Raw genomic sequence first — 19147 nt, 5'->3', positions numbered from 1 at the left:
GAGAATAAGGGGTGTTTTGATCAATCTAACATGAATGCAATCCTAATGTGCATGATATTAACAAAAGATGAACTAAACTAGCATGAATATGATGATAAGAAGAAAGGATTAGTAACAAAACTATCCTAGCATGCTATACTAGTTTGAGATGATTATTATGTGACAATACAAATGCCTATTTTAAGATGCTATGGAAATTATCAAAGAGAGGCTAAATGCTTGATTAAAATGATTTAGATTAGATGCTTAGTAAAATGTCTATAAGTTTTATGCTAAAGACTTGGATGATAAGTGGAGGAAAGAGAGCTCTATTTATAGGAAAAATAGGGCAATGAAGGGTCAAGATTGGATGATCCTATCAAGGGTCGGGATTGAAAGTTATCAATCCATGTTTACAATTTTTACCAATGAAATGGTGACAATTGTCAACATAAGACTGCTTGAGAGGAGATGCAAGAAGCATTAAATGCTTGAGAAGACCTCATGGTTACCTTAGAAGGTAAGGGTTAAGGTTAGATTAAGAAAACCCATTGGATAAAGCTTTTACCCAAAGGATAAACTCTTGTGCAAGGGTTAAAGGAATAGCCATGGTCAAAGCAATGAATGCTTGATGAAACCCTAGGCTTAGATGAGGGTTGAGTTATGCAAAAAGTCTCCAACCATGTAAGACGGTTGAGTTAACCATTAATGGTTATGTAAGAGACTTAAATGGTTAAGTTGTTAAGGACATAAATCTTTTAATAGTTATTGAAGACTTTAAGGGTTTGAGAAGTGACTTCCCTTTGCTTAGGATTATGACAATATTTGGTAGATGGGTTAGGCTAAATTAGAAGGGATTAGAAGAATTTAGAAGGGGTTTAGAGATGCAAGTGGGAGATGTAGGAAAATGCAAATGGATGGAGGGTAATTTTAATAAATTGCTTTATTTCAACAAAATAGATGCAAGTGGAGGATTTAAATAAATTAGATTTATTTATTTGAAGTGAACAATTTAATTAAAAAGAGTAGAAGGGGGATTTAATTAAATAAAGTGATTTATTCAATTAAATGATATGAAGAGCCTAGGTGAATTTAATTAAATAAATTGAATAATTTATTTAATTAAATAGATGAATGCGAATAATTTAATTAAACAAAATTTAATTAAATAGATGAATGAGAATAAAATGAACACTAAATATTCATTTAGGAAAGTGGTCATTTTTATACGTCTACATACACAAACTCCTACAAAACCACCAAGTGGTATTACATCAAAACCATGTGCTAATACCATGGGCTAACTACCCCATTGACCCCACATTCAATATTGGGTATTTTATTTACTTTCCCCAATATTAAATAAATACAATATAATATGACACAATGATACAATACAATTCATCAAGTGGCCCCAAGAATATTCCAAGGGAATCTCTACACTTTACACGCCCATGTGGAACTCACATAATAAAATAAAAATTACAATAATAAACATTATTATGCAAGGTGTACAACACCTATTTTTCCAACAAGTGTCGAGCCACCAAAATGCCAAAAGAAGCCTTATCGCATGGGCTAGGGTTTCACTGAGGAACAATGGGTTTGCGAGAAGAAATGCACCTCCCTAGAAAGAGGGCTTGTGTAAATACACCAACAACACCCAATTTACCAAAATGATCTCAGAGCCATGAGGAATCGCATTGGGAGAAGATGACGACATTGTTGTGAGGGAGCAAAGCTTGACTTCCAAATCTAAATATTTTATTAATATAATTATTATAATCTAAATATTTAATAATTCTTACTATTATTTCGAGGACAATACTAATGTTTTTTGAAGAGAATATAATTAATTTTAATTTAATTATTTATAAATATAATTATTTAAGTCAAATTAATTTTTTTTTCTTTCGATTATTTATAAAATTGCAATTTTCTAGATGATCATTTCAAAAATATTCTTTAGTAATAAGATTTAATTGCATAAGTTTGAATTATTATAAGAATTCATCTATCATGATCATGAATAATTCATTTACTATTAAACTAAGTGACCTCTCTAAAAGATCATATGCTTCATCTTGATGAATATAACTTGATATAATAAACATCAAAACATACATCACATAAATATTAATAAATATCAAATAAACTATTTAGAATTACAAAAATAAATTTTTATACAAACGAACAACCAAAACTAAACAAATAAATCAAAATAATTTGACAATAACATCAATTAAAAAGATACCTTTGAAGGTCAAATCCATACTCTTAAAGTTTAAATAAGATTTACTTTTATATTAAACCAAAGCAAAAAGATCTACATATAAAAAAACAAAAATAAGAATTAAATTTTTTTTTTTTAAAGAAGAGGAAAAACTTTAACATCTATGAAGCTAAACAATCAAAGAAGAAGAAAGATGCGTTGGGACCGAATTTTGAGAATTAAAATAATTTGAATAATAACTTCACAATAACCAACTGGTAAAGCAGAAAAAAATAATCTATAAATGAAAATAGTTCCAATATTGATCCGAATAGGCATTTGAAAAGGCGGGAAGTGGCGCCACTATTCTTCGCAACCAGTCGAGAGGCGGACACGGCAGTGTCTTGAGAGAAAGTAAATTCTCAGGATTTAAATGGAGCGGACTCTCAAGGTGCGTCCATTTTTCTCCTTCATTTATGTATCTGGAAGATATGCAGAGGAATGCATTGGGCTGCTTAAAATGTATTCAGGGTTTAATGTGTCAATTATAAGCATACACGGTTCCCTGAAATTTAATATTTCGGCTTTGGAACATGGAAAACGAATCAAGACAGACTATAAATATAATGTTGAACAAGCGCAGAACCTGTTAAATCTGGTTTTAAAATTTTATTTATGATAGAATAGAACTAGGTGATGCTGGAAGGGTCGAATCCCCTTGCACTTGTATTACATTCTGTTTCTATATTGCAGAAGAGAGCTTCAAATTAAGCTATTGAAATTTAAGAATTGCACTTGAAACAACCAATAATTAGAGGTTCAGTTTACTCTAAGGTTCAAACCCATGGTTGAAAGAATGAACAACGTTTGAGGTAGATGGAAATAAATACCCCTGTCCCTTAGTTGCAGATTTAGTGGTCAAATATATCCTACTCTATCGGCGCTATAGAAGATGTTACTTGGATCGATCAATTGGTTGATTCAAAGCCCTGTTGAGGATTTCCCAATATGGGGTGGTAGAGAAATGACTCAGTCCTATGTGTAAATGCTTTGAGGAATTGCTTGAAAGTTTGAAACTAGTGACTGTGCCTAGTGGCACATGGCCGAACCTTAGTACCCACCCAATTATATTAAGAGTGGGTTTGGACTTGTTGATAGTAGGTAGTGTAAATGATTCGGAAAGTGAATCAATATAGGGGGACCAGCATGGTCAAGCTCCAAGTATACATGCGGCAAGTTGCAAGGATACTTGTGGCATGCAAGTGCGCAGTGTTGCTGCAAGTTCATCTGTTGCAATATAACAAGTGCTTAGTGGTGCTGCAAGTTCATCTGCAGCAAAGCCATAAATGAATAAGTGAATCAGTAAAGTGGCAAGATCACTTGCAGCAAAATGGTGAGTAATATGTTTCACTCCAAATATCAATTGTTTCATTTCATTGCCGAATTTGTCCCAGTTCAGTCTGCTAGAACACTCTACAGCTCGAATTGCTTCAGTTGGGGTGATATTATTGCTTGCAGCAATGCCGCAGTTAGGTCAAACAGTTAGGGCACATAATTGAGTAGGTTGTGGCAGTGTTTGGCAGCATCTAGGTGACATCTGCGCGGAGGGCACAAATGCCACAAGAGTGTTTGTTGGCAGCAACAGCGGAAAGGGACAATTCTTTTTGGGTCTTTTTCCTTGTCGAAACCATTTTTTTCTAGTTCATTGGCAGCGACTATTCCTTTTCCTTTGAGGTGTGTTTTCCTTTCATTGGTGCAACTGTTTCCTCTTCTCATTGTGGCCGTTCCTTTCCTTTGGGGTTGCGCCAATTTTCCTCGCTGGGTGGTGCTTTTTACTCTTTGGGATTGTGATTATTTTCCCCTTGCTGGGCGGCAACAGTTTTCAGCTGCATCTATTCATGTTCTTGGGCAGATTCACAGCTGAGGCTTGTTAGGTAAGGGTGCTGGATGAGGAAAAGGATTGCTGCTGCAAATGTGGTAAAGCAGCTTCCTTCAGGTATTCAAATGATTGGCCATTGTTGTCTGAGCATTGCTAACAACTCACTCAATAGGTTGCATACTGAATTAGTGGGTTTGTGCAACCAGTGCATGGACTATTGCAGTTGTGGTGCAGCAGGTCCCTTTGTTAAAAAAGAAGAAGCTACAGGTGTATTTAAGCTCTAAAAACTGTTGATGGGAGCTTGCTGTAGCCTTGATGGAATATTTTTACATTTCTAGCTATTTTTCCCAACATCGGACTGGAGAGTAGTAGTTACCGTCTAGGGTGGTGATTTTCACTCGAGTTGGGTTTTTTCTAGGTCGTCATTATGTGAACATGTTTTGTATGCTTGCATATTTATTATCTGCATTTTAGATGTGAAGAACTTGACCGTATGTTTTTGGTAGCTAATACAAAATGAGATACCAGCGCTAAGTTTGAAGATCTTGTTGCAACTTAGAGCGAAGAGGTTTTGTTAGTAATGTAATGCTTTTTAAATTGAACTTGCAGAAGAGAGTATTTTTGCCATCACCAACTTGCTAAGTAAGCTTGCTTGAGAGAAGCTTCATGGCTTCTTGTAGATGCTTAGCAATGGCTGATAGGGTAATATTTGACGTGGCACTAAAAATATCCTCATAAGGTTAAGGAGATGTTTATACAAAATAAACCTGTTTTAAGAGAGGTCACCAAGAGCTAAAGCTGCCATGTCGCCTATGTATCAAGGGCTTGAATTAAGATTTGACTGATCTCAATGTTGAGATATCCTTCCTTGGTTTTGCAAGTGTCGGGCCATTGGATTAAAGGATGTTTGTATTGCTTCATTATTCCTTGCCACAAAAAAATCCTCTAATTCTTGATCATTTTCTCTAACTTGTTGGGAAGTGATAGCAAAGTAATAATATAATTAAGAATAGCTAAATTTGCCCAGCTTGAATCAATCATTTGTTGGGCTGACTTCCCACAATTCCTTATTGTTTTTGAGATGATGTGGGAAAATGATGTAGTCATAGATCGAGGGTTCAGTGAAGAACTATCTATCTATGGAGACTAACACAATTTCATTCTCAACATACACAATTGAACACAACAAATATGGAAGCAAGCTAAACAAATTTTTGTTGATTCATAGTCTTCAAAATTACATCTGTAATGTCGCCATCCTAGTCATAGGCAGTGGTTAGAGGAGTTAGCCTATTTTTGGACCCTTGTAGGCTAACAGGGTATGGATAAGGGGGTCATTGATGCCGTATCTTGAGGAGTGGTCAGTCTATTTGTTCTAGTTCAGTGTTGGGTTCAGTTCTGGTCTTCGTTTCATCAGTTTCTGACATCATATGAGGATTTCCTATTTTTTTAGGGAAAATTGCTAAAAACAAACATGGTCCTATTTTCACTGGCATGGTGAACTGTGGCCCCAACTTTTGACTGATTTAGTTTTTGAGCGATAATGAGGGAGATATGAATTTTTAAGTGGTTCTTGCAGGCAATTAATGTTTTAATGAAATATTAAAATAAAATCATAAAATGCATCACTTAAATTTATTTTTGTGAAAATTCTACATCTCCTAAGTTGGGCGTCCTTTTTAGGGTTAAGTTGGGAACCTTAAAAGCAAGTTATTATTTTTAAAACCCTAATTTCTGAAAATCGCACCTTTTGGGTATTTAGGCAGCCAAGATGAAATTAGACCTCGTTAATTGATATTGAGTATTTGACATTTCTTCTGAGCACTTGGCTATGGCGGCTAGGGTTTGGACCTGTTTTGGAGAGCGTGCATTCTTCAAAATTCAGTAGCTTTGAGATTGTAAAAGATCAATCGAATAGTTGCAGCTTGGTTGGCTTCATCCAGAAGTCAAATTGAGTCAAATTGGGGGCAAATTTGGCTTCTTACAAGGCAGATTTGTTGTAGGTTTTCTATTTGCTGTTATTGCTGGTAATTTTCTGTGGTTTGGAAGTCTCTTTTCCCAAACACACAGCTTGCTCATTTATTGGCACCATCTCCTTACTGTTTGGGCATCTTATTATTAAATAAGAGCAGATCTAAATTGTTTCCAGAATAAAAAGCAGAACTTTGTAACTTGTTGGTTTGAATCTTTTAATTTCAATAAATTGGCTAAGGACCAACGAATGCTTCTAAATTCTCCAATTTATTGTTTCAGCTGATTAATTTCATGTATTCTTTCAATATGTATTGAAAATTAAAGAAACCCCTTCTGCAACTTCTGTCTATTTCTGAAAAACCATCTCTAATAATAAAAAACACAAAAAAAATATTAAATTACAGCAGATTGAGGAATTGAACCAGCAAGGGTTCATCACAACATCATAGATCTAGCCTCTAGGGCTTATAACCAGTTTTGGTCTCAGCTTTGAATTACAATTATAACAAGCACAAAACAAGTGGTGTCTTCAACAATAAGTACTTTCAACCCACTTCAATTGATCTTTCCTTGGACTCTTTTGGGCTTGTTGCAGCTTCCTCCCTTAACTGGATGATTCACTATCTTCATATAGCTGTTAGTGATGCACTAAGGTGAAGCTGACTAAAATGTATTATAGTGCTCCATAGGCCATAGGCCATAGGAGTAGGATCCTAGAACTAATATTAAACTAATTCACTATCAATTTTGCCTTGGAATTGGATGAATTGCTATGGATTATATTAGATGAACATTGGTGGGAAGATTCCAATGTGTGGCGAGATGTGAGCTTCCAAATCTGATGTAACCTTAACTATGAACCTCCTTGGACCAATAATGCTATTAGTCATTGGCACAAAGTGCAATTTGACAACACCACTTGTAAGTCCTCTCTCCAACGGTGTGGCAAGCCTTGATTTACATAATGTGATGTGACATCAAAACAAACACATGGACATGTTTGCAACACCTCTATGAATCTATGTTAATGCCATGAAAATGATATGAGACATTAGTGCTAATTAATAGAAAGAATATTGTTTGGAACTGAAATTGTTTGTTGATTGTGGCAAACAAAAGATTATTGTGGCAAGAAAACACAAACCTACAAAAGACAAAAAGCTTAAAGGAAATATTTTGGTTGATGCAAGATTGCTTATAGGCCTAGGATGCTTTTGCATTAGACACTTTGGATAATTGAAATATGGGCATTCTCACTTACATGTAGAGCTTCCAGCCAAAGGAAAACCACAATTGTTCACGTCATCTATTGTCATCCATGTTGAGTCCTCAATTGTTTTGTTCTTTGACTTCACCAAATATTCCTCATAACTTCTATTCCTTGTGGTCCTTCCAACTCAACCATCAATTTTTTTTTCATTTTCTTTCTAATTGAATGGCCTTCACCACAATGTGACGTGATCTTTCAATTTGGTTCTAGTAATCTTCACTGTTTGTGGATTTGAGATCTATTCAAATTCAAAATATTCCCCCATCTCTATCAACCAATCAATGAATTTTGGCTCTCTTACCAATCTTAGAAATAGCTTTTACTAATCTCACTTTGCCTTGATCTTCTCCACATTGTTCTGTAGCTTTTTCATTTGTGATTTCTTCATCTTTTTCATCTAGTCTAGGTACAGTAAACTTCTTCTTCTATTCTTCTCTACAACTTCTAATTTGACTTGGAAATTTCACAATGCATCAAACATTTCTTCTATCTTGCTTAGTATGTTTGCAAAACCTTGGCCTCTACTCTCAACTCCTTGTGGAGGCATCTTGATTTAGATCTGCTACCACATTGTCAACTTTTCCACTTTTGGCACCATGTCAACAATCTAGAGACCTTTGTATACCTTCTACCCAACATCTCAGCTACCTTCACTTCACATTTCTCACTTGATAGGTTCACAACCTGCTCCGATACCACTCGACATAGTCATCAGTGGAGGGTTTAATGAAGAATTATCCATCTATGCAGCCTAACACAGTTTCAGTCATAACATATACTATGGAACACAACCAATATGGAAGCAAATTGAATTGAATAGATGAGGCTGTAGAAACATTTGAAGGGCAATGCTGTTTTCTGTAATGTCCCCTTTTGGCTTTACCCTAGAATTTGCCCTAGAATCACAAATACAAAAAAGGCAAGAGATAAGAAATGGTACATATATCTTTACCAAGTAAAATGTCCTTTTTAACAAGATAACCCTTGATTTAAATCCTGCAACCACAACAAAGGACATATACACACACACACAATCTTCAATTATTAGGGTTAGTAATAATATAGCTGCGAACACATAATTATCTCAATAAGTTAGGCCATAAATATATTTACTATCTAGAATTCAGTTGTAATGTCCCCATTTTTCTAGTGATAGCTCAAGAATCTTAGATTTGGCTGTTAGCCGTCTCCGCAGGCAAATGTTGGGGTTAGGAGATGTTTGGTTCACCAGCAGGAGTTATACTTAGCCAGTTTTGGAGCTTGGTGAAGAATTATTCAATAAAGTTTATAATAAAAGCTTATAAAAGCTTATAAGAGTTTATAAGTTAACTTTTTTCTATTATTAGAAAATTTTAATAAAAGTAACTTTATAATGTTATAACTTTATTTACCCCTTGGCTCAATTCCCTAGGTAAGTGTTATAACTTAAAAAGTGGTCAATCAATCATGAGAGAGCAACCCTCAAGGTGGGCGAACTTTTATGAGGGGAAAAGATTCCAATGGAATCTTAAAAAGATGCCAAGAGGAGTTTGAATTAGGGCAAAGAGCATAAGAGAAGGCATTGGGGTTTCATTTTTGCATTATGTGATTGAATATTTTTGAGAAGAAAACTATTTTGCAGGTCTGCAACGTATTTTGCAGGTGTGTGGATTGGAATTGGGGACGTAGACCTCCATTTTTGAGAGAAAGGACGAAAACCCTTTCATATTTTGTCAATTTGGAGTGCTGGGAATGCTTATATCTGACCAACAAGGGTATCAATCAGAGGAATTTTGACACTTACATCAGCAATTGATCATGAGAATCAGATCTGAGCAGTTAGAGGGCAGATTTTGGTGAATTAATGCAGTTTGTGGCCAGCCATACCTTCCCCAGCCTAGCCGTACACCTCTAGCTTGCCTGGGGATTCATATAAAATAATTTGGAGGGTTTACATCTGGATTTTTGGTGCAAATTTCATTGTCAGCATTAGGCATAAAGAATAGAATCATTCTTTCAGATTTATGATATCATTGGAGAGAGATATGAGCAAATCAGTGGGGAAAATTGACCAAATTCAGTGAAGTCTCTTGGACCCTGAAGGAAACAGCAACAGTTCTATCTATTTGTGCAAGATTTGTTTTTGATAATTATTATTTAGGAGAATAAAACTCATTGGAGCAGTTAAGACTCTTTGGAAGCTCCTGTAGCAACAACTGGATTCATGTAAGTCAATAAAGAAGCCCTCCAGGCAAGGTGTATGACTCCTGGCAGGACAATTTTTGCATATCATTGTTGAATTCCATTATTTATTGGCATTTGTTAATTGCTGTTATAAAATCAGTCAATCTGAAAATTTATTTCCAGTCAGTAGTTCATGTTTTATCATTGTTATTCAATTGCATTGTCAAATTCCCAAGGCATATATATATTACAAAACACAAAAAAAGCAAAAAAACCCCCAAAACAAACATATAAAACCCAATTCTCCTACCGCTGGCCAAAGAGATCGGAATCAGAAAATTAAATCAGATTGCTTCAATCAGTGGTTGGCATCTTTCATCAGTCACAATAGGAGTTGGAGGAGGAAGCATGACAGGTTCGCCCAAAGCCATCCCCGCACTAAACCCATCTTGGCCCCAAGTGGCAGGCACATTGGATATCCACTCTGGGGTGGTCTACCTAGTGGGGTGCTTGTACCTGCTTTCCCTATTCATGCCTTGTCCCTTTAAGATGATAGACAATCATTGTAGAGATGGGAGAGGAGATCATTATGGGGGGCCCTGTAATCCACCTATCTAAGCCCAAGAGAAGACATTCACCCTCTTGGCCCCAAGTGGCAGGCGCATATGGACATCCATCATGGGGTGGCCTACTTAGATGGTGATTTTATAACTGCTCCCCTTTCTTACTCCTCCTTCCCTTCCCTATATGGTTTCTTGTTACAAACAGATTTATGTTCAAGCACATGTATTTCTCATCCAATACATACAAGAGATAATATAATAAATGCTATTTTATACTGCATAGGTTATACAACTTAGGCATACCACAAAGATGATTATTAATGCTATTATCTGTTTGATATAATGAATTTGGATCTGATCTGTTGTAGGCCTGATCCCAATTCGCACTGCTGCTCAACAATGGTCTTTCTCTAATCTGTATATGTGTTCCTTTTTATTGGTTGCTGCAGATGCTTCAATCTTCTTGATGCCTTCACTTGGAGGTCAGTATTTATATTTATACCTTCTTATTGGGTGAAGAGGCATGTCTCTTCCCATGGATATCTTCTTGCAAATGGGGTGTCTGTTGTCTTCGTGTCAGTTGGCTCTTAATTTACCTTAAGTTGATCACACCTCTTGGAGATTAACACATCTTAATTAAACTTCACCCAATCTTAATTGATTTTAAATCCACTCGATTACTGGTTGGAATTGCTGCCTCAATGTGATGTAGATCGCTGGCCTGCATCATTGTTTATGGAAAAATCGTGAAGTCTTAGGTGAAGACGATTTTATGAGTGTGTGTCTTCTTATTCAGGGTGGTGTCGTGACATTTTCCAATTCTCACTACCTTTTAGGAAGATCTTGATTGCATTAGGGAAGATGACAAGTCAAGAAACTTTTTCTCTTTGTTTGAGGGATTTTTTGAAAAATCTTGGTGGAATGACAATGACTTCTGTGATTACCATCACACAAAGGGCCATAAGACAACAAGTTGCTACAAATTGAAAAACTTGATTCAAGATCTTATTGCCCAAGGTGACATCACAATGGACACTAACAAAGGATCAACAAATACAAATCATACTATCTTTAAGGATCCTTTTGTTAAGCATGACAAGGGCAAAGCTTTCAACTCAGCAACACAAGACAATACTGCAAATTATACCAAGGTTGCAGATGACTATACCATCAATGCTATCAGTGCAGGAGATGAGATAATTGCTACTATCACTATAAACCCAAGGGATAGAGATTGTGCAGTAATCACACATCAGTCAAAAGTTACCTTACAAGGAGTGCCTTCTAACCCTCCTCCAACAACAGGAAATTACAATGTGGTTGATCAGTTGAAGAAAACCCCTGCTCAGATATCACTTTTTGAGTTGCTACGGATATCACCAAATCACAGGTTTATTCTAGATAAGGCTCTTCAAGATTCAATTGTTGCACGAGACATAGATGAGAACACTTTCCAATCCATGGCGGGAAATTTGCCTGCTTCTACCCGTATTGCTTTCACAGAGTGAGATGTTCCTACAGACAAGCCTTTACATAATGATCCTCTACACCTAGAGGTGTATATACATAAGAAAAAGGTTAGAAGAGTATTGATAGATGGAGGAGCTGGTCTCAACATATGTACACCCAAATTGATCAAAGCATTGGGCTATTTTGAGTTTCATATCGATCCCACAAAGAGAATGAACATCAAAGCATATGATGATGAAGAATGCCCATCAAAAGGTGTGGTCACTCTACCAGTACAAGTAGGACCTATTATAATTGATGTTACATTCCAAGTATTGGATAGAGAGCTCGATTATAGCATGTTGCTAGGGTGCCCATGGATTCATGCCATGAGGGCCGTGCCATCGATATTTTACCAATCTATCAAATTCCCATATAATGGCATTGAGATCACCATACATGGTGATCTAGACCCCTTCCAACATTGTAATTATTTGAAGGCAAGTGTTAATAACCGAGTACCTATTAATCAAGAAGCTCCACTCACATCACAATCGGAATCATTAGCAATCACTGATACATAGACTTCTGCACCTCGTATACCTACGACACCCTCTTTACAAATCAAAGAAGTAGGATGGGAGTATTCCATTGCAAAGGCACCAACAGTTAGGCAATTATCTCTCTCTCCAAGATCTTTTGGGAAACCTCAATGGTCTCAACATATGTACACTCAAATTGATCAAAGCATTGGGCTATTTTGAGTTTCATATCAATCCCACAAAGATAATAAACATCAAAGCATATGATGATGAAGAACTCCAATCAAAAGGTGTGATTACTCTACCAGTAAAGTAGGACCTATTACAATTGATGTTACATTCCAAGTATTGGATAGAGAGCTCGATTATAACATGTTGCTAGGGCACCCATGGATTTGTGCCATGAGGGTCGTGCCATCAATATTTTACCAATGTGTCAAATTCCCATATAATGGCAGTGAGATCACCATACGTGGTGATCTAGACCCCTTCCAACATTGTAATTATTTGAAGGCAAGTGTTAATAACCAAGTACATATTAATCAAGCAGCTCCGCTCATATCACAATTGGATTCATTAGCAAACACTGATACATAAACTTCTGCACCTCGTATACCTACGACACCCTCTTTACAAATCAAAGAAGTAGGATGTGGGGAGTATTTTATCGTAGAGGCACCAACAGTTAAGCAATTATCTCTCTCTCCAAGATCTTTTGGGAAACCTCAATCTACGCTAAGTAAACAAGACAAAGGGAAAGAGATAGTTAGATATTTAGACTCATGCTCATTCATTAGATGGAGAGATTTACAAGAAGAATCTCTAAATGAAGATGTGAACCAATGGATATACAGAGAAGAGGATGACATGACTGTAGTCAAGCTTCCTTTAGATCAGTATAGAAATGGTTTCAAAATCTTGCAGAAACATGGCTATGATGGTACAAGGGGCCTATGACCACAAAGACAAGGAAGGATAGAACCTGTTTTACCTCAGGAGAATCCAAAGAATCAATGTTTGGGATACAAACACATAACAAAATCATCAAAGGCTAGACAAAATATGCTGGATATATTAAATAGACCTACACAGGATTCTAAATCAGCACCTCAAAGCAATTCTTCAATGGTGGTGTTTGTCTCATCATCTCAAAGAAGTGAATTAACTAAAGATGTCCCTATTGATGAGGTAGTTGTTGAGAGCTTCCAAATCTTTACCTAAGATGCTAATGTAGCACCATCCAACAATGTGGAACTTGCAACATCTTCACAAACCAACATGGTGATAGAAACGGGTCTAGCGTTAGCAAGTGATTCAGCTATAGAAAGACTAGAATGCCTTATCCCAGGAATGAGGGTTTTCACTACCATAGAACAAGGATCTACATGTCATAGCAATGTCCCATTATTTGTCAATATTGCTAAAAATTCGCTGTCTCCTATTGAGGAAGCTGATGAACTAAATTAAGAAGGATCAGACATTGGGACATACATTGAAAGCCTAATTGACTCTCATGATTACAAATTCCTATCTACTCATAGTTGTAGCACATATTCAACATATAGAGCTTATGATAATCAACCACCTGTGGATGATGGCATTATATATGAAGATAAAGAACTGGATCCAGTGATAATAAAGCATGTTTATGATAACCAGGTATGCATGATATCAACAACACCTCACACAGAAGAAAGTAAGGATTTGTGTCTTGTCCATCCACGCTTAATTGATTGGGGGCAAGAGGAACCACCACATCTGGATTGGTTTGAAAATGATGAAGCTATAGTAGAGTTCCTGGGTGTTAGAGATGGATTTCCCTATGATGGTCATAAGCTAGATTTGCAATAGACTTGGATTGGATAACATACTTTGGAGAAGCAAGCTCCTCTACATCACAAGATCATGATGAAATAGACACGGAAAAAATAAGGCTAGATGATATTCCAATAAAGTCGTAAATAAGATACACTTTGCTGAATCATTGAATCTTAAGGAGGAAGACAACTTCATTAAGTTCTTCAAGCAAAGGCCCATAAACTTTGCTCGGTCTTATGCAAACATGCCTGGATTGGATCCAAAATTAGTGCTACATTATCTACCACTGTTTCCAAGAATCAAGCCATATGAACAGAAGCTCCCAAAGATGCATCCACAAATTGCATTTCTAGTGAAGGTGGAATTACAAAAGCTATTAGACATGGGATTCATAAGACCCATAGACTATGCAAAATGGATATCAAATCTGGTACCAGTGACTAAACCCGCTGGGGGTATAAGAATATGCATGGATTTTAGAGATCTGAATAAATCTTGTCCTAAGGATGACTTCCCACTTTCCAATATAGACATGATAGTTGACCTGACTGCTGGAAATGAAATGTTGTCACTCATGGATGTTTTTTCGAGATATAATCAAATTAGAATCGCGGTAGAAGACTAACACAAAACAACATTCACCCGTCCTTGGGGAACTTACTATTGGAATGTCATGCCTTTCGGTCTCAAGAATGCCGGTGCAACTTATCAAAGGGAAATGACTACATTGTTCCATGACATGACACATGACATCATGGAAGACTATGTGGATGATATGTTAGCAAAATCTAGAACCAGAGAAGGTCACCTAGATGTTCTTGCCAAAATATTTGACATAATTGAACAATACAAAGTCAGACTCAATCTAAAGAATTGTGTGTTCGAAACTTCGATGTCACAGCCAACAAACTTCTGGGTTGCATTGTTTCTAATAGAGGTATTCGTAGATGATACTATAGCTAATCTCTCAGTTGATGACTCCGGTGATGTTGTAGCAGATCCTCCCGTGAGTGAGGTTTACATTGAAAAGATAGTTGAGGAGATAAGAAAAGCTGCAGATGACTCCACTGATAATCAAACAGTAGACAACTTTGGTGAAGCTATACAAGATCCTTCGAAGATAGAAATCATTGCAGAGATGATAGTTGAGGAGATATGTGATGCAGGAAAGGGTGAAGGTGATGGTGATAAAGGAGAAAAGGATGTAAATGCAGAAGAAGCCGTGAAGGAGAAGGGTGAAGAGTAGACTGATAAGGCTTCAGTGACCATGGCAAAAGCCACTATTCTTGACAAAGGAAAGCAGATTGCAGATCTTGAGGATGAATTCTCTCATGGTCCGGTATATTTGAGTACCTTGGCCCCTCTTCAAGCACTGAAGTTAGGCACCCTTGCTCAAATCAAAGCTAAAGAGGACTTACTTAAGTCAGCATTTGAAGAAAAAGAGGTTATATCTCTGGCAACTACAGTTTTGGAGAAAATTTTGCCTAACCTTAAGCAGGATTCCAGTGACACACCGTCCGGTAAGATTAAGGGTATGCTAAACAAAATTGAATCAGATTTTGTATAATTGGAGAAAGCAGCAGATATAAAAGTTTTGAACAAATTTAATGAGATGAGACTCCAAACGTATTTGAAAACAATTGAGGCTGATAGGGAAGTCTTGAAATATGTGGTAAAAAGTGTTGAGGATGCTTTGGATGAAGGTGGTAAGATCTTTAAGTCATGTCTCATTTTGTCTAAATTTACAGTAGACACCGACAAGAAGATTTGGGAATATGAAGGGCAGTTAGCTGCAATTTCACAATATTTTGCCTCTCTTTCAGTTTTTGCTAGTTGTCTTGAAGCCCAAATTATGAACCTAACAGACAAATTGAAGGGCTTGAGTAATGAGAAGGAGCAGTTAATAGGAAAAGTGGTAGAATTGAGGAGTCTAATCACTCCCCGGTTAGATACTTTGCTTGGTGCTCAGCAGGATACATTGAAAATTTAGAAGTTGTGAATGAGCCTATGTAGAGTGTATTACTACAAAAGATGGAGAATGGCAAGTGTGTGATAAGGAATTTGAGTTTGGGGTGGCTACTGTATATGAAGACATACAATGGCATCAGGTTTCTATAGAGTATAGTTAGCAAATATGGATGGGTCTTGTCAGCATTGAAGCCTTTTCTAATTATCTTGGATTCTTGAGCCACCAAGCAATGTCCGATTCTCATCCATGCTTTCCCTATAAGAGGTCTAATGGAGTTTTGTCGTGATAGATCTTTCTCACACTTCTCTAAGCTACATGCTACCATGGTTGGATTTGAAAGCTGCAAGGAAGGTTTTCTGCTTTTCTCAACCTATTAATGGTTTTGTGTAACTTGTTTTGTTTTTCCTCACATATGCTTGCAAAAGTGTATTTATGGGCATCTACTTCAGTTGGAGTACAGTGATTCATTGAAACACTGAGGGTGAATGGTGCCTTTTTGACGCTTTTAGTTAGGATGATGGATGAGAAGTTGGATATTCGTTTTCAGAACATGCTAGAACTACTATCTTAGAATGGCTTGATTGGGTCATCCAATTACCAACTTTCAGCTATATTAGAGTGTTTGGTTTCTCATCCTTTCTGTACATGCTTCCTAGGTACCCTAATGATGATATAGTTATACTTGAGGTTTATAGACAGGTGATTGAAGTTCATTTCATGTTGAGGGATAAGCATAAGCAAGCAACAAGTTTTCCCATTTAGCTTGGTTTCTATAAATACAAGAATGCTCTTGAATCAAAGGACATAGTTGTAGAGCTAGCTAAATTCAACCTGAAGCTCTTTATGAAAAGTGCACTTACAATCTTGGAGGTATCTTATCTAAGGTTGGGGGCTCATTTTTACCATGTGCTAAATTTAGAAGACTTTTGGATGAACTAAAAAGATGAGTATGAGGTGAGAATGAGATATTACAGTTGATCAACTCTAAGGCATATGGTGGATTTCATCCTTGAAGAAGTGCTTGAAGATATTTTAATTTGAGGTTTAGAGGTTCTATTCTTGACAGGACTAAATCAGTTGTAAATAGATGTAAGATGTTTTTATGGGCAAAAATATCACATAGTGAATGAAATTTAGTAGGTTTGTCATGAGATCTTTAGAAGAATGTAATGTCCCCATTTTTACGCCATACTATTTTGTGAGCGTTTGCCAGTTTTTAGGGGTTTTCAAAGGTTTCCAGGTGAGCTGAGAGAGTTCTAGTGTTCTTGGAGAGCTCAGTTTTGGGTTTTCTTGGTATCTGGCGGTGGTTTGGAGTTTAGTTGGCTTTCAGGCTTGTGGTGATGCTTGTTGTAGCGTTTTGGGCCTTTTGGGTTGTTCTCCACAATTCTTGGAGAATACCGCTATTTTTAGTAAGTGTTTCATTCTGGCACCCGACATCATTCTTTGGTGTTAGTTCTTTCTTGGTGTGTGTAGTTTCAATTTTTGATGCCTTGGTGGTGTTTTTTGCAAAGTGGTTTGGATTAATTTAATATTTGCACTTAAGTTATAAAGTAACGTTTTAATATTCACTTTAGTGTTAAATATTATAAAGTTATGTCCCCAAGTTGGATGCCTAGGGAAATGGAAAAAAGAGGGACTTAAGTTGTTTAATGTAAAAGGGCCTTTGTGAGGGAAAAATAAATAATTTGAAATTTAAATTACCCTTTCCTCCAACTCTATGTAAAAGGGATTTTGGCTCTCATTCTTCACAGAGTTGCACACATACCAAGATTCTGTTGGAGTGAACAGAGAAGTTTTCCAAAGGTTGATTGAGGATGGAAAGCCATGTCAATATTCACTGGTTTTGATGGTGAAAGATCCATCTTAGCTGGTTTGGTGTTTTCACTTAGGAAATACATTGTTTTGTATGGGTTTCAAAAAATGAAGATTTACATGGTGTTATGACTTCAGATTTATTGGAGATTGTGATGTTGTTGAGTTGCAGGGGTTTCTGGTAAAGCTTCATAGCTGGTCGTACCCTTTTCAAGTAGGTTGTACACCTCCATTTTTGATGCCTTGGTTGGTGGGTTGATTCCATGTTTATGATAATTGTTTCAAATGATTCTTCTATGCTAGGTGACCCCTTTCTATGAGATTTTTGGAGGTTTTCATTTAAGTTTGAATTTTTAGGAGAAATTGCCTATCTTGGCAGGCCGTCCATATTGTTTGAGGCTCACGTGTGGATGTGGGAAGGTTGGTATTAGGATTTTGGGAGGTTAGAACCCTTCCATCTTGTTGTGACCTTTTCACACATCGCCCCATTGCTAACGGGGACCCCCTCTTTGCCAGCTTCCTACGTTGTTAGGTCAGGGTTTTGTCTGCTTAGTGGGCAATTTTGCGTTTCTCGTGCCCGAGTCTCGGAGTTTTGATCATGCCTAGTGCCATCTAGGGTTTTTGAAGTGTTAGGATCAAGTTGTAAAATACAGTGTTCCACGCCCGTTGGGGACGGGGACAAAGGGGGACGCGGGGACGGTCTTTGGGGACGGGGGGACAAAGGGAAAAAGTTTTGGGGACGGGTTTCGGGGATGGGGGGACTTGGGCTTGGAGGGAGGAAACGTGTTTCCGTGGAACACTGGTAAAATATGATATTTTTAATGATCCTAAGTTTTGCTAAGTGTTAGACCTATTGAACAATAACGTGTTTTTAAACACGCGCATCAAATGATTTTAAAGTGCCGAGGTATTCACAGACCTTTTTGAGTTGTTTTCTCGCTCCTAAGGTAATATTTAAGTTGGTTTCACACTTTATTCCAATATTTTCCTAGCGTTTTGCTCATATTTATGGAAAATTAGTCTAAGTTTAGTTAAATTTAAAGTCGCTGAGTGATTTTGAGTGGTTAAAATGATAAAATCCTAAGGGAAATTCATATTCCAAGGGTTAAAGGGTCAAAATCCATGCTAGAGGTGATTTTCCCCTCACGTTCCAGACTACCCAACCCATTCCCCCACTCAAAATCCATACTACACATGGGTTTCCCCTGGAATCCATACTGGCCACTAATTTCCCCCACTGTTTATCCACACCTGGAGTGATTTTCCCCTGGAAATGCTAAAATTTGGCTAAGTCTCAGGATTTATCCAGACTGCCATCGAATTTCCCCTGGGAGTGCGGACTGAAGTGCAGACTGGAGTGTAAGGATAATTCCATGCCTGGGTTGATTTTCCACCAGGATTTTTGTGACAACAAAGTGAGGATTTTTGTCTGGATTTTTATCCAGACAGGGATCGATTTTCCCCTGAGCATTTTTGTAAGGATTTTTGTTCGGATTTCTATCCAGACAGGGATCGAT

At 37.0% G+C, this 19147-nt stretch overlaps 1 protein-coding gene across 2 annotated transcripts in view; it reads left to right on the top strand.

The window, feature by feature from the left end:
• Positions 1–2480: 2480 nt before the first annotated feature.
• LOC131036323 (uncharacterized) overlaps positions 2481–19147 on the top strand; it is a 253892-nt gene continuing 237225 nt past the window's right edge. For both annotated transcript variants that reach the window (XM_057968171.2, XM_059209411.1), the window contains exon 1: positions 2481–2642. In XM_057968171.2, coding sequence (XP_057824154.2) covers positions 2625–2642 — 18 coding nt within the window. In that variant the 5' untranslated portion in view covers positions 2481–2624. The remainder of the gene's footprint in view (positions 2643–19147) is intronic.

Source organism: Cryptomeria japonica, chromosome 7 (assembly GCF_030272615.1).
Source record: "Cryptomeria japonica chromosome 7, Sugi_1.0, whole genome shotgun sequence".
NCBI classification, from domain to species: Eukaryota; Viridiplantae; Streptophyta; class Pinopsida; order Cupressales; family Cupressaceae; genus Cryptomeria; species Cryptomeria japonica.
Note: the sequence above shows the minus strand (reverse complement) of the source record. Positions and strands in the feature narration are given on the sequence as shown.